The sequence below is a fragment of the Macrobrachium rosenbergii genome, chromosome 13 (assembly GCF_040412425.1).
Source record: "Macrobrachium rosenbergii isolate ZJJX-2024 chromosome 13, ASM4041242v1, whole genome shotgun sequence".
Classification (NCBI taxonomy): Eukaryota; Metazoa; Arthropoda; class Malacostraca; order Decapoda; family Palaemonidae; genus Macrobrachium; species Macrobrachium rosenbergii.
Window position 1 is genome coordinate 6,572,092 of NC_089753.1, and position 13,620 is coordinate 6,585,711.

Genomic DNA, 13,620 nt, shown 5'->3' on the forward strand with positions numbered 1-13,620 from the left:
GAGACGGTACGGACGGTACTGTCGGCCATCAGGGAGGGCGACTTCATGCTGATGGTTGATTTGATGGACGCGTACTTTCAGGTGCCAGTTCATCCATCATCTCGTCGGTATCTTCGCTTTTTCCTCAACGGAGTGGTCTATCAATTCAAGGTTCTCTGTTTCAGCCTGTCGACCGCTCCACAGGTGTTCACTAAAGTGTTCAACCTCATTTCAGTTTGGGCCCATTCACAGGGTACGTCTACTGAGGTATCTCGACGATTGGTTGATCCTGTCAGGCTCCCGCTTGCAGTTGCTGCAGGACAGAGATCGTCTCCTTGAGTTGTGTCACGAACTAGGTGTTGTGATCAACTTCCGGAAGTCGGATCTCACCCCCAAACAGAGGACTCAGTACCTGGGCATGCTGATCGACACAGCAGCAAGCATAGTCTTTCCTTCTCAGGCTCGGATCAGCATGTTCAGGAAGGTGGCGAGGCAGTTCCTCGCACAACAGGACCAGCCAGCTCAACAGTGGCAAGTCGTGATCGGTCACCTGTCACCATTGGAGAAACTCGTTCCACACGGTTGGCTCCACCTTCGGTCTCTCCAGTGGAGACTGAGGGACTTTTGGGGTCATTCTCAGGAACCCCAGTCGGTTCTCGTCCCCATCTCTCAGGAGGTGAGGGACGATCTCGCCTGGTGGTTGGACGACAGGAATCTCTGCATAGGAACACCTCTGTCCTCTTGCCCTCCAGACATGCTTCTCTTTTCAGACGCATCGAGGGAGGGCTGGGGTGCACACCTGGAGGAGTTGCTGACTTCAGGTGTGTGGGACCAACACAACAGACACCTTCACATCAACGTCCAGGAGATGAAGGCAGCGTTCTTAGGCCTTCAATGCTTCCAGGACCGTCTGATGGGACACTCGGTGGCGTTGATGAGCGACAGCACGACTGTGGTGGCATACATCAACAAGCAAGGGGGTCTGGTCTCCCACACTCTCCACGAGTTGACGTTGCAGGTGCACCAATGGGCAGTCGCCCACTCTGTGGAGCTGTCGGCCAGGTACATTCCAGGCAAGAGGAATGTTCTGACAGACACGCTCAGCTGTCGGGATCAGGTAGTGGGATTCGAGTGGTCCCTCCATCAGAGCGTGGCAAACAGGCTCTTCAACCTGTGGGGGCATCCAGTAGTGGACCTGTTTGCCACCCGGTGCAACAGGAAGCTTCCAATCTTCTTCCCTGTCGTACCGGACCTGTGGGCAACTGCGGAAGACGCCTTCCAACACTTGTGGGACAACCTTGAAGTGTATGCCTTTCCCTCGTTCTGCCTCCTTCGCCCAGTTCTCAGTCGAGTTCTGGTGTCAACGAACCTTCGTATGACCCTGAGTGGCCCCCAAGCGTCTGGAGGCCGCTTGGTATCTAGACCTGCTGGTTCTGCTCTCCGATGTTCCGAGGGAGCTTCCCCTCTGGCACAACCTGTTTCATCAACCGCATGTAGAATAGTACCACCAGGCCGTTGGGCTCCCTGTCTCTTCTTGCCTGGAGGTTATCCACCATCTCTTGCGAGTGAGAGGCTTTTCTCGCCAAGCAGCGACAGAGATGGCAGGATACCTCAGGAAGTCCTCAGCAGCAGTTTACCAAGGTAAGTGGGCCGTCTTCTGTGGTTGATGTCATAGACGGGGTTTCTCTCCGGTCAGAGCCACTCTTCAGCAGGTAGCGGATTTCCTCGTCTATCTTCGTTGAGAGAAGCTCTTATCAGTTTCAGCGGTAAAAGGATACAGGGTGGCCTTAGCCTTGGTCCTGAAGTTGAAAGGCATCGATATTTCGTCCTCCCTGGAAATATCTTTGCTGATGAAGAGCTTCGAACGGTCTTGCCCACCCAGGGAACTCAGGCCCCCTGAGTGGGATGTGCCTCTTGTTTTTTGGAGCCTGACTCGTGCCCCTTATGAGCCACTATGAGAAGCCACAGGCAGGGATCTGACTCTCAAGACTGTCTTCCTGCTAGCCCTGGCATTGGCGAAGAGGATTAACGAATTACAGGGACTTTCCTTTGCAGTTAAACATCGAGGGGATGGGCATCAGTTACGCTCAAATTTGTCCCGGAGTTCGTAGCGAAGACCCAAAACCCAGCGGTCCCTGACGCTCAGTTTGAGTCTTTCACGATCCCATCCTTGAGCGACTTCGTAGACAGTGACCCTGTCGAGTTGCAGCTCTGTCCTGTACGGGCGCTACGACACTATCTGAAGAGAACACGGCACTCAGGCCTGAGTGTCGACGACTCTTCGTTAGCACTGGGACCCCTAAGAAGGAGGTGTCCAAGAACATGATCTCTTTCTGGCTTCGTGAGGTTATCAAGAAAGCGTATGCAATGGCTGGAGAGGACGATACCAGCCTACTACACCCCTGTGCCCACAAAATCAGAGGGATTGCGCCCTCTTTAGCATTCAAGAAGAACCTGTTGGTTCAGCAGGTACTGAAGGCAGGGGTGTGGTCACACCAGACCACATTCACCTCTTTTTGCCTAAGGGACATTACCCATCGGTCCTTGGATACCTTCTCCTTGGGACCATTGGTGGCTGCTCAACAAACTGTGCAACTTACCCAGCTCCTGTATAGGACAGAGTTGTGTCACGTCTGTTGTACGTGCATGATGGGGCGTGAAAGGTGAGTGACTGGCTCTCTCTTCCCTCCTATCATCCAACTTTTACCCTCGGGCAGAGAGTTTAGGTCGTACAAGCTGAACCAGACATCTGACGCAGGTGAGTTTCATTCCTTGAGTATCTTAATCTTTGTTGCCTTTCAGGTACACATTAGATATACAGTGATCCCTCGTTTATCGCGGATAATGGGGCCAGAACCCCCCGCGATAAGTGAAATTCCGCGAAGTAGCATTGGCCCCTCCCTAGGGAGGCATATACTGTATATACATGGTATATATTTAAAGGCTTTATAGCCTTTCCCACACTGTTATAAACACTTCCTATGCACTTAAACACTGTACTGTATTACTATTTTGATCTCCTATCACAGTAATATGGATAAAAAAAAGATCGTCCCATATTTGTAATGTTTACGTTCTGAGAATCAGCTGACTGAAGCTGCTCACTACTACCGAAAGAATTAGGAAAATAATTTTTTAGTTGCTAAAAGAAACAAATTTATCAATGAAATTATTTTTAATTCTGTACATAAAAGTTTATGATACAGTAATTCATATTTCATTGAGAGAGAGAGAGAGAGAGAGAGAGAGAGAGAGAGAGAGAGAGAGAGAGAGAGAGAGAGAGAGAGAGAGAGAGAGAGAGTGTGTGTACTGTACAGCACAGTAGCTTGGGACGAGACTAAGTCTTGACTAAGTCTTGACAAGCTGGTGATGAGAGAGTATACAGTATCCTTGAGTTGCTAACGTATGAAATTTGGATTTTAATTATTTTTACAGTGATTTAAGATGAAACATCAACAGTGATAAGATATTCTCTTATGTACCACTCACATGCCTTGTCCGAGTGCCTGTATTACTATTTTGATCTCCTATCACAGTAATATGCATAAAAAAAAGATCGTCCCATATTTGTAATGTTTACGTTCTGAGAATCAGCTGACTGAAGCTGCTCACTACTAACGAAAGAATTAGGAAAATAATTTTTTAGTTGCTAAAAGAAACAAATTTATCAATGAAATTATTTTTAATTCTGTACATAAAAGTTTATGATACAGTAATTCATATTTCATTGAGAGAGAGAGAGAGAGAGAGAGAGAGAGAGAGAGAGAGAGAGAGAGAGAGAGAGAGAGAGAGAGAGAGAGAGAGAAATGGTGTGTATTGTACAACACAGTAGCTTGGGACGAGACTGTATACAGTATCCTTGAGTTGCTTACGTATGAAATTCGGATTTTAATTAATTTTACAGTGATTTAAGATGAAACATCAACAGTGATAAGATATTCTCTTATGTACCACTCACGTGCCTTGTCCGAGTTTCTGTGGGTATATACGAAGCTTCCAGTCCTTTTGCGTCGGTCTCGCAAGTCGTTCTTCTCACGTAACATGATGAAACATCGCTGTTTTCCGCAATATGGCTGCCGATATGGCGGTACTTTTTAATTTTAATTTTTGATGAATATTTCTGAAAATCCGCGATGCAGTGAAGCATCTTTTGTTTAATTTCATTTTGTACTGAATAATGCAATGAACCAACAGTACTAGCAGATATTAATAATTATTAATGGAATTAATGAAATATTTGGGTCTTCATATATCGCGACTATTTTTGAAATTTCCGGAAAATCCGCTATATATTTTCTCTTATAATATACATACGTAATGGAAAAAATCTGCGAAGTCGTGAATCCGCGATAGTCGAACCGCGAAGTAGCGAGGGTTCACTGTAATGTCCCCTCTTCCCCCTGCAAGGCGGGGAAGGGGTTGCGGGCTAATTACCAAACCCATTCCTTATTTTGGTCCTTAGTCCCTGACATTTCCCAATCACCCCTTTGTGACTGGGAAGGGTTCTCTCTGGCTTTCACCTTGCTGTGTGCTAGTTTACCTACTGTAACCTTGTCACAGCAAGGACAGTCTAGTAGACTGGTCTGCGACACTACAGCTCTCACAGCAGTGATCACGGTCTAGTGGCCATGTCCTCCTGGCTCTTACCCCAGGAGAACACAAGATGCGGTTGAACTCCCAGTCATTCAGAGACCTACACTCAGATTCCTCCCACCGAATCTTGAGTCCCCATACGTAAAGGACCAAGGGTTGGTATTTGTGTAGGAACAAACTGCATTTTTTAAAAGTAAAATGCATTTTTCCTAACATACAAACCCAAGGTCCTTTACTCAGGTTACCCACCTCAGCCTCCCCACTATCTGCCCTAGACCAGAAAGTAAAGTGAGTACATGAATCTGGGCAGTTGGTACCGTGGGCTTCCCACTGTTACCAACCACATGCCTAGCTGGTAGTAATACCAACTCATGCCTTGTAAGTCTTTAGTGGCCATTTCAGCTACGCCGAAAGTATTCCTCATATGTAAAGGACCTCCGGTTTGTATGTTGGGAAAATGCATTTCACTTTTAAAGAATGTGGTGTTATAAAAATGTCTTTTTGATAAAAAATGATTTGCAGTACAATATTCACTAATTACTGTATGTTCTTTTTATCTTCATGACTAAATATAAATTTTTTTGATAAAAAAATGATTTCTGGGCTCAACCTGTGTCACCCAGTGAAATGGTTCCAATAGCACTCATTTCTAGGTATAAATATTGCTAAATAAACCAGAGAAAAAGCTATCCATAATGCCAGGGTTACTACCCTGGATCGATCACCACAATGGTGTCGGTATACACTAAGGGGCGAGTGGTTGCCACTATCACAGATGCTTTGCCCAATAGATCTCTCCGTTCTCAAAGCCCCCATCATGGGAGAGCCGTTCTACCTACTACCTTCCGCTCGCTACCCCAACTACTCGCACCCGCCATCTACATTCCAAAATTTAGCACATCACGTGAATACCGTGTCCCTTTCTTTTGATATTTTTGTACTATTTACAGCTGTAATCATGTCATCCCGTGAGGATTTCACACCATCTAAGTTGAGTATTATATCTGATTGGTTTTTAAACGCGAGAGGCACAGTATTTATGAATTGTATGTAAGATATGTTTACTACAGGTGCGCAGCCGAACGTAGCGCCATGTTTGCCTCTGTTGCGTTTTTGACCTTCAGTCTCCGCAATTAGCAGAACGAAAATCTGCTGGATATTATCCAATTGCTCCATTTCGGTTTTTGGAGCATATTATTGAGAGAAATTACCATGTCGCTGGTGTAGAGGCAGGGGGACCTTTGTATCATGGTTTGAGCCAGGCTCAATTATTTCTGATCATAGAATTTGAGTCTTTTTATTAGTTTCCTTTCCTCCACCAGCGAGTTGGTGCCTTCTCGATGGTGTTATTATTATCATGATTATAGCTGATGTGTACAAGTAGACTAATTTATGTGAGTGATTCGGCGTCAGAGGTAGGCCACAGGTTCCTTCTCTGCCACCGCACCGAATCATTTATGTTTATATATAATCTCAATGTCATGGGTGGTTAACATTATATTTTATATATTATTTTGTTCTGGTAAAAAGAGATGGTTATAAAGGTAGTTTCTAGCCTAGCCTACCTGACCAGGCCGTGATACGGTTATGGAGGGTTAGGCTAGGCATGACATGCACTTTACACGATGCTCAGGCTACCTAGCTCACCTGACCAGGCCGTTTTACGGTTTTGGAGGGTGAAGTTAGGCGAGTAAGAGAGTCCCTCTATTTACGCTTAACCCACCTGACCAGGCCGTTAGGTTTTGGAGGGTGAGGTTAGGCTAGTGAGAGAGTTCCTCATTCACACTTAGCCCACCTGACCAGGCCGTAAGGTTTTGGAGGGTGAGGTTAGGCTAGTGAGTGGGCTCCTCTTTTCACACTTAGCCACCTGACCAGGCCGATTCGGTTTTGGAGGGTGAGGCTAGGTTAGTACGAAGGGTCTACTCTCCCCACTCCTGTAGCGCTCAATCCTAGCCTTCCTGACCAGGCCAAAGTTTTGGTTTTGGAGGGTAGGCTAGGAACAAGGAGGTTTAACCTGCTTTTTCGTGTATTTAGCCTAGTCTTTCTTTACCTGAACGTTTAGAATCTGCTATTTGGTGACGTTGCCTGGGCGACATCCTCGTAAGAGGAAAGCTGATTGCTTGCGCTCGGCACCTCCGTATAGGGGGTTGTATTCGGCTTCTCCAGAGGGTGCATCCACCTGACCGGCTTCAGCATGGGATCCTTATATGGAACGCTCCATGAAGTTCACAAATGCCCTTGATACATGCATGACACCCTATACTAATAATGTCCTCATCAGCATGAAGAAGCAGCAACAGCAGCTGCCTATCACCATGTTTCTCGAGAGGATGAAGAAGGACCCTCCAAAGCCTCCTGAAACCCCTGAAGAAGTCCCAGAAGAAGTGCCTGAAGAAGCTCCTGAAGAAGGGGAAGAGGCACCCCCAGAGGAGATGTAACTCCTCTGCTCCGCTGTGCAGTCATATCTTCATCACCATTCGTCGGACTGCACAGCTAATTCATCATCATCTTCAGTCAACATTCATCACTGGTGAGTACCCGTATGATTTGTGTAATCTTAAACTTCTCATTATTTTGAATATTTTTTTCAATGCATGTTTAAATACGGTATTTAGGTACAGTACTTAATGTGCCACTGTCACCCTGTCTACATTAAAAGAAAACGGTAAGGCTTGAACACTGTATGAAAGAAAATGTTCATGCCTGAACACGTATAGTGATAACTTGATTAGTTTTTGCCTTGCTAAGAGTCCAGTGACAGTTGTAGGAGTGTTTGCAAGTAGCTTTAAGCCATTTAATTTTAAGGGTACAGTAATGTTGTAAGATGACTTTGAAATGATATTAAAGTGTTTTAGGATGATAGTTTAAGGTATATTTGGTGTTTGAACTATTAAAATAGGCAGTTATAGGCAGTCCATGGTTAATTGGTTAATGGCAGGGTTCTGTTCCCGGCATAGTCGCTAACCGAAAATCACCGATAACCAAAAATTCATTGATAATTATGGTAATAAATGGCATTTATGACATCGTAAGCACCAATAAACCACTTATTGGCGCTGTTAACTGTGTATTGGCACCGATAAACCACTTACCAACGCTGATAAACTGCTTACCGATGCCGATAAACCGCTTACTGATGCTGAAAATTGCTTATCATCACCAAAAATCTGGTTAATGATGTCGTTAGCCAGGTGCCATAAAACCAGAATGCCGTTAAACAATGGCACCGATAAGCGAGGACTGCCTTTATAAGCATTTTTTAGAGGGGGTTCCAACTTATCACAGATTTCAACTTATCGCAGGTGTTCATGGTTCCTAACCCCGGCGAATACCGGGGGTTGACCGTATTGGCCTCGGTTAGGTATTGCACCAGCAGATATCCATCTATTTTCAAAAGTCAAATAATACAACTGGATTAAGAATAATAATAATTTTAATAAAACTGTTGTTGTATGCACTATATGAAATTATATTTCTTGCATTATTGTCGTATCATTATATTACAATTTATGAATACTGTATAGCAGTCAGGCACCATTTGCATTCTGGTAATTTTTACATTCTCAAAATCATTAGCTGATTGTGTTTTACCAATATCATCACAGCCATTAGGTGCTCAGTGAAACACATTTCGGAGATTTGTTTTTCTTAAATTATCAGAGCTGGGTTTAAAGATACAACTTAATTTATCTATAAATACAGTAAGTTAAATGAAGTAAAAGTGTGATTTCGCAAGTATCGGATGTTGCTTTTGCCTTTTCAAAAATGTTTTGTGGCTTTCACATTATTTGTTTCTTCAGCCACAGCTGCAGTCTAAAATTCAGTGGCAGACTTTAATAATACTCCTCTCCATTGCATGAAGGATGAATAAAGATTTATTTAGTTTAAATTAATGGAAATCACCTTTTGAAAATTAGCAAATTTTTAACAAGTCAACAACTGTATCAGAACCCTTAATAAACGTGTTAGCTGCAGTAACTGACATTGACAAAGGGTAGTTTATTGATTCGATTGTTTATTTCACTACTTGCTGTTGTTTATGCCAGTGTATTGCATGCAGTAGGAGTGGTTGTTAAATATAAGAAATACTAGCTGATCAACTGGTGCTGCCCCGGAAAACTGAATGACAACCGATACTCTCTCTCCCCAGCTTATTTGACATTTTATCACCCATTCTCACCCCCCCCCATTCCTGTCGGGGCTGAACTTGGACTTAAGGGCATTGGGAGTGTCACTATTAATTAGACACTAATATCTGTCATTTTAGATATTTTATTTTTCACCCCTTCTCCTCCCCTTCCTATCGGGGCTGAACTTGGACTTAAAGGCATTGGGAGTGTCACTATTCATCTCAGCGACCTCGAAAACTATTAATTAGACACAATATCTGTCGTTTTCAGCTATTTTTACATGTCCCCCCCGTCACCTCCCTCCCTCCTATCAGGACTGAACTTGGACGTAAACAGCATTGGGAGTGTTACTATTCATCTCAGCAATCTCAAAAACTATGGATTAGACACTGATATCTGTCGTTTTCAATTATTTTTACATGTTACCACCTTCCCACCCCTTCTCACTTGGACTCCCTTCTCACCCCCCTTCCTATCGGGCCTATTGGAGCTGAACTTGGACTTACATGGCATTGGGAGTGTCACTATTCATCTCAGCAACCTTGAAAACTATTGATTAGACACGTAATATCTGTTGTTTTCGGTTATTTTTACATGTCACCCCTTCCCACCCTCCCCTTCCTATTGGGGCTGAACTTGGACTTAAAGGGCATCGGGAGTATCACTATTCATCTCAGCGGCCTCGAAAACTATGGATTAAACACTTATACTGTTGTTTTTGGTTATTTTTTCCTTTCATCCCCTTCCCACCCCTTCTCACCACCCCTTCCTGTCTGGGCTGAACTTGGATGTAAAGGTCATTTGAAGTATCACTATTCATCGCAGCAACTTCGAAAACTATTGATTAGACACTAATATCTGTCGTTTTCGGTTATTTTTACGTCACCCCCATCCCACCCCTTCTCAAACCGCCTTCCTGTCGGGGCTGAACTTGGACTTAAAGGGTTTCGGAAGTGTCACTATTTATTCAGTGACCTTGAAAACTATGGTTTAGACACTAATATCTGTCATTTTCTGTTATTTTTACATGTCACCCCCTTCCCACCCCTTCTCACTTGGACCCCCTTCTCACCCCCCTTCCTATCGGGGCTGAACTTGGACTTAAAGGGTATTGGGAGTGTCACTGTTCATCTCAGCAACCTCGAAAAATATTGATTACAGTACACCCCCCGTATTTGCGGGGATGCACTACTCATCCCCCCGCAAATAGCTAAAATCCATGAATACCTAAAACCTCCTAAAAACACTTAGAACTGCCTATTTTGATAGTTTAAAATGCTTATACCTGAGTATTTTAATAGTTTTATCACAAAAAGTGCATTTAGTCATGAAAATGAGATGAAAATACAGTAATCAGTGAATATTTCTCATTGAAAAATACCCTGGATGGGCAAATTTTCCACAAATAATGGGTAGATACATTCCACAGAGAAATCTGTGAATGCGTGAGTCCACGAATAGTGAGACTGCGAATGCAGGGGGTTTGCTGTAGACAAATATATGTTGTTTTCAGTTATTTTTGCATGTCACCCCCTTCTCATCCCCCCCTCTTATCGGGGATGAACTTGGATTTAAATAGCATTAGGAATGTCACTATTCATTTAGCGACCTCAAAAACTATGGATTAGACACTAATATCTGTCGTTTTCACTTATTTTTACATGTCATCCCATTCCAACCACTTCTTAACCCCCTTCTGATCGGGGCTATGTTTGGACTTAAAGGGCATCGGGAATGTCACTGTCAATCTCAGCAAGCTCAAAAACTGTGGATTAGTTACTAATATCTGTCATTTTCTGTTATTTTTACATGTCACCCCTTCCCCCCACCTTCGGTGCCAGTGATGTCTTACCCCCACAGTATTCTTTTCCAGATAGTAAGTCATACCATGTTTGGTTGGAGTTACTCAATGTTTTTCAGAGTTATCCTGTAACATACACACATACAAACATATGTACATCTATTTTCATATAAATAGAAGATAAATGAATTCTTAGACAAGTCACAAGGTTGGTAAGGCTTCTAGGCCTGTTTCTTAGTTAAAGGCTAACTCAGATATGTTATGCATTATCAGTGGTACCCACCAAAACTGAGACAGACATAGAAAGCCTAGCGTAGTGAAATCTACCAAAAATACAATTTGCGCTATACTGTACATGATGTATATGATGAAATGATGTTTTTGGACAAAATTTTAATGATCACATGGTAAACGAGTATATATGCAAATTACGGTTTTGTATGCTGTATATTTTTGAGTTTCTCAGAATGTTTTCGTTAGAAATAAACTGTGCTTGTGTACTTATGGAGCAAGCTTCAGTTCCAAAATCCAAAAAAATCCAAAAACTGAAATGATGTATGGCGCCGCCCAAGAGCTAATGGTGGCTGATTAAAAAAGTGCTGGATCATGGGAGTTGCCAGAGCATCGAATGCTGGATTGAAGAGGTTGGACAGTATAGAATAGTTTTTGTAATTATAAACCTCAAATATAGTTAGATTTTTATGCAAATATTTTAAATAAAACATCTTTGGAATGACTAATTAATTGGTAACAGTGCCTCAGAGTGTGAATTGTACATTTTTACAGGGAAGGAGATTTGAATACCTCTGTGAACAGTGACCATTCTGGACAAGCTTGTGCAGTATCATCAGATCTTTCAGACCTTAGTGACTTTTGTTTGCAACCTACAGACGATATGGATGAAGAGGAGCAAAGATCTTGGCAAGAAGAACAAGATGCTGTATGTATATTATGTATTGAGTAATTGTTTATTGATATTTTATCCTTTCTACTCCAACAGTGTTTCTTGTGGAGATTCCTGTAGTGTGATTCTGTTTATATAACAAACTTAGAAGTTGATATTCCATACTATGAATTTGGTGCTGGGTGGTAATTTGTCTCGGGTAGCTTTGAAAGACTGATGTAAAGGAATTCATGAGTAGGTAGAAAAAATGTCTTGACCTTGAGTTTTACATTTCTTAATAGCACCATCATAGGTTTAGAAAGTATCCTGTAAAGGAGAAGAGTAATGTATATTTTAGGCACCATATGTTTTCTGCTTTCTATAAATCAGGAGGCACTTTTGGGATTTCTAAATTATTGAGGATTTCTTGAGCTTTTGTCCTTCCTCAAACTTTGTTGTTAAATACACTCCTATATAAGGTTATATATTCACACATCATAGTTCTCCAACAATACAAAGTTGTATTGCATATGAAGAAGCTCTTATAGCCTGATTATACTATTTGATGCTCAGTTTTTCTAACAGAAATTTTCAGTGCTAGGATTTTATGATAGTATTTTTGAATACTCATTAATTAACATATGTATTTTCTGTATTGTCAACACACTGTATCATAATTACTTTTTAATGCTGTTTTGGTGTATAAGGTGTTGAGTTATACCTTCTTCAGAAATTTGACAGCTGAAGAGTTATTTTTTCTTACAGATTCTCTTATTTGCATAGTATAGATGACATAACTTTTGTGTATGAAAGTTGTAAATTATATATATAAAAACTGTTAGAAATATAACCAAACTCTACTGTAAATATAGTCACTGTAGAAGACTTATTAGTAACATTATTCTTGTAATGATATCTGAAATAATGTTTTTGAGTCTAATTTGTACATGTTGCACACTGTACATTTTCATTTAAGTAGTAGCAAGATGGACTTATTAAATGTTGGACTTATTAAATGTTGAACATTTCTTCAATTTATTTATGTACTATTGTGTGAACTCTTCTTAGGTTGAGCAGGTAAGTACTTAGGTGGCATTAAAAATCTTTTCCCAATTATAATATTTTATTTTCTCTTAATGAGAAAATTGATTTACTGTATTGATATTCACAGTATTTGCTGTAATGCTTAGTGACCAAAAGAATAATGTAAAATAACTTGAATAAGCTCTATCCCTGTTGTTGAAATTATCACCAAAAAGCATGCCTTTGTAATTGACAATAGGATTATTTCTTTGTAAGGGCTCTATTAGCAGTATTGTTACCATAGTCTTTTAATTGATATGGAATAATCAATTTCTGGAAATATGGTGAGTTGGTGGCACATGAACGTAATTTACAGGAATTAGCCCGGTTTCTGCAGGAACAAGATGGTAAACGTCGTGGTGACATGCTTCATCAAGACCAGCTTATGGCTATTGAAGCGCAAGATAGAGAGCTGGCTAAAGTTCTTCAAGAACAGGTTAGTTTTTATTGTGTTGTGTGTTAATTAACCTTCTTTATTAAGAAATTGACATGACAGAGAAGGAAGGACATTCAAAAGTTTCTTGGTAACCAACCTAAGGGTATGGCTGTCATAAATGTCATTGTATTATAGTATTTGATGACATTGGCTTTCATTTTTAAACCAAACATATGAGTATTTCAAACTACTACTAGATCGTTACCTCTGTTTATGTTTGTGTAAATACTGTATCTTATAAATCATGATTTTTCTATATGTATTTTACCAGCAATGGAAAGCAAGAATAGGTATACAGTACCTCAGGTATTTCTGCTATTCAGTTTTTGTGCTAGGGATACTGTATTCGTATTAGTGTTGTTAATAATAGTCAGTGTTTTCATGTCTTCTTTTCTTGTTATGGGATAAGATGTGAAATGAGTTCTCTCTACTGTCCTGTATTGTGCATCTTTGCTGGAATATCTAACTAGGTATAATGAATGACATCACCTTTTCTATAGGAGTGTTCCTCAGCGTGAGCTGGAATAGTCATTGAACTTAGTAACAAGGTTATCAAATGGTGGTTATAGGAGTGAGTGGGGCAATACCCTCTCTTCCTCCATTACTAGTTACTTTTTCTTCAGCCATTTTTGTGTGAGGACATCTTGCTGTACTCCTCTTGACTCGTAAGTTGAACTGGTATTTTTTTTTAAGGTATTGTCATATTTGGAGATGT

General features: G+C 41.5%; 1 protein-coding gene across 6 annotated transcripts in view; it reads left to right on the forward strand.

Moving 5' to 3' along the window:
* Window positions 1-13,620, forward strand: part of LOC136844872 (coiled-coil domain-containing protein 50) — a 184,738-nt gene that overhangs the window by 115,188 nt on the left and 55,930 nt on the right. For 3 of the 6 annotated variants that reach the window (XM_067114136.1, XM_067114134.1, XM_067114138.1), the window contains 2 exons: window positions 11,290-11,443; window positions 12,786-12,905. In XM_067114136.1, the coding sequence (XP_066970237.1) occupies window positions 11,290-11,443; window positions 12,786-12,905 (274 nt within the window). The remainder of the gene's footprint in view (window positions 1-11,289; window positions 11,444-12,785; window positions 12,906-13,620) is intronic. The other 3 variants (XM_067114135.1, XM_067114139.1, XM_067114137.1) reach the window with 2 other exon arrangements.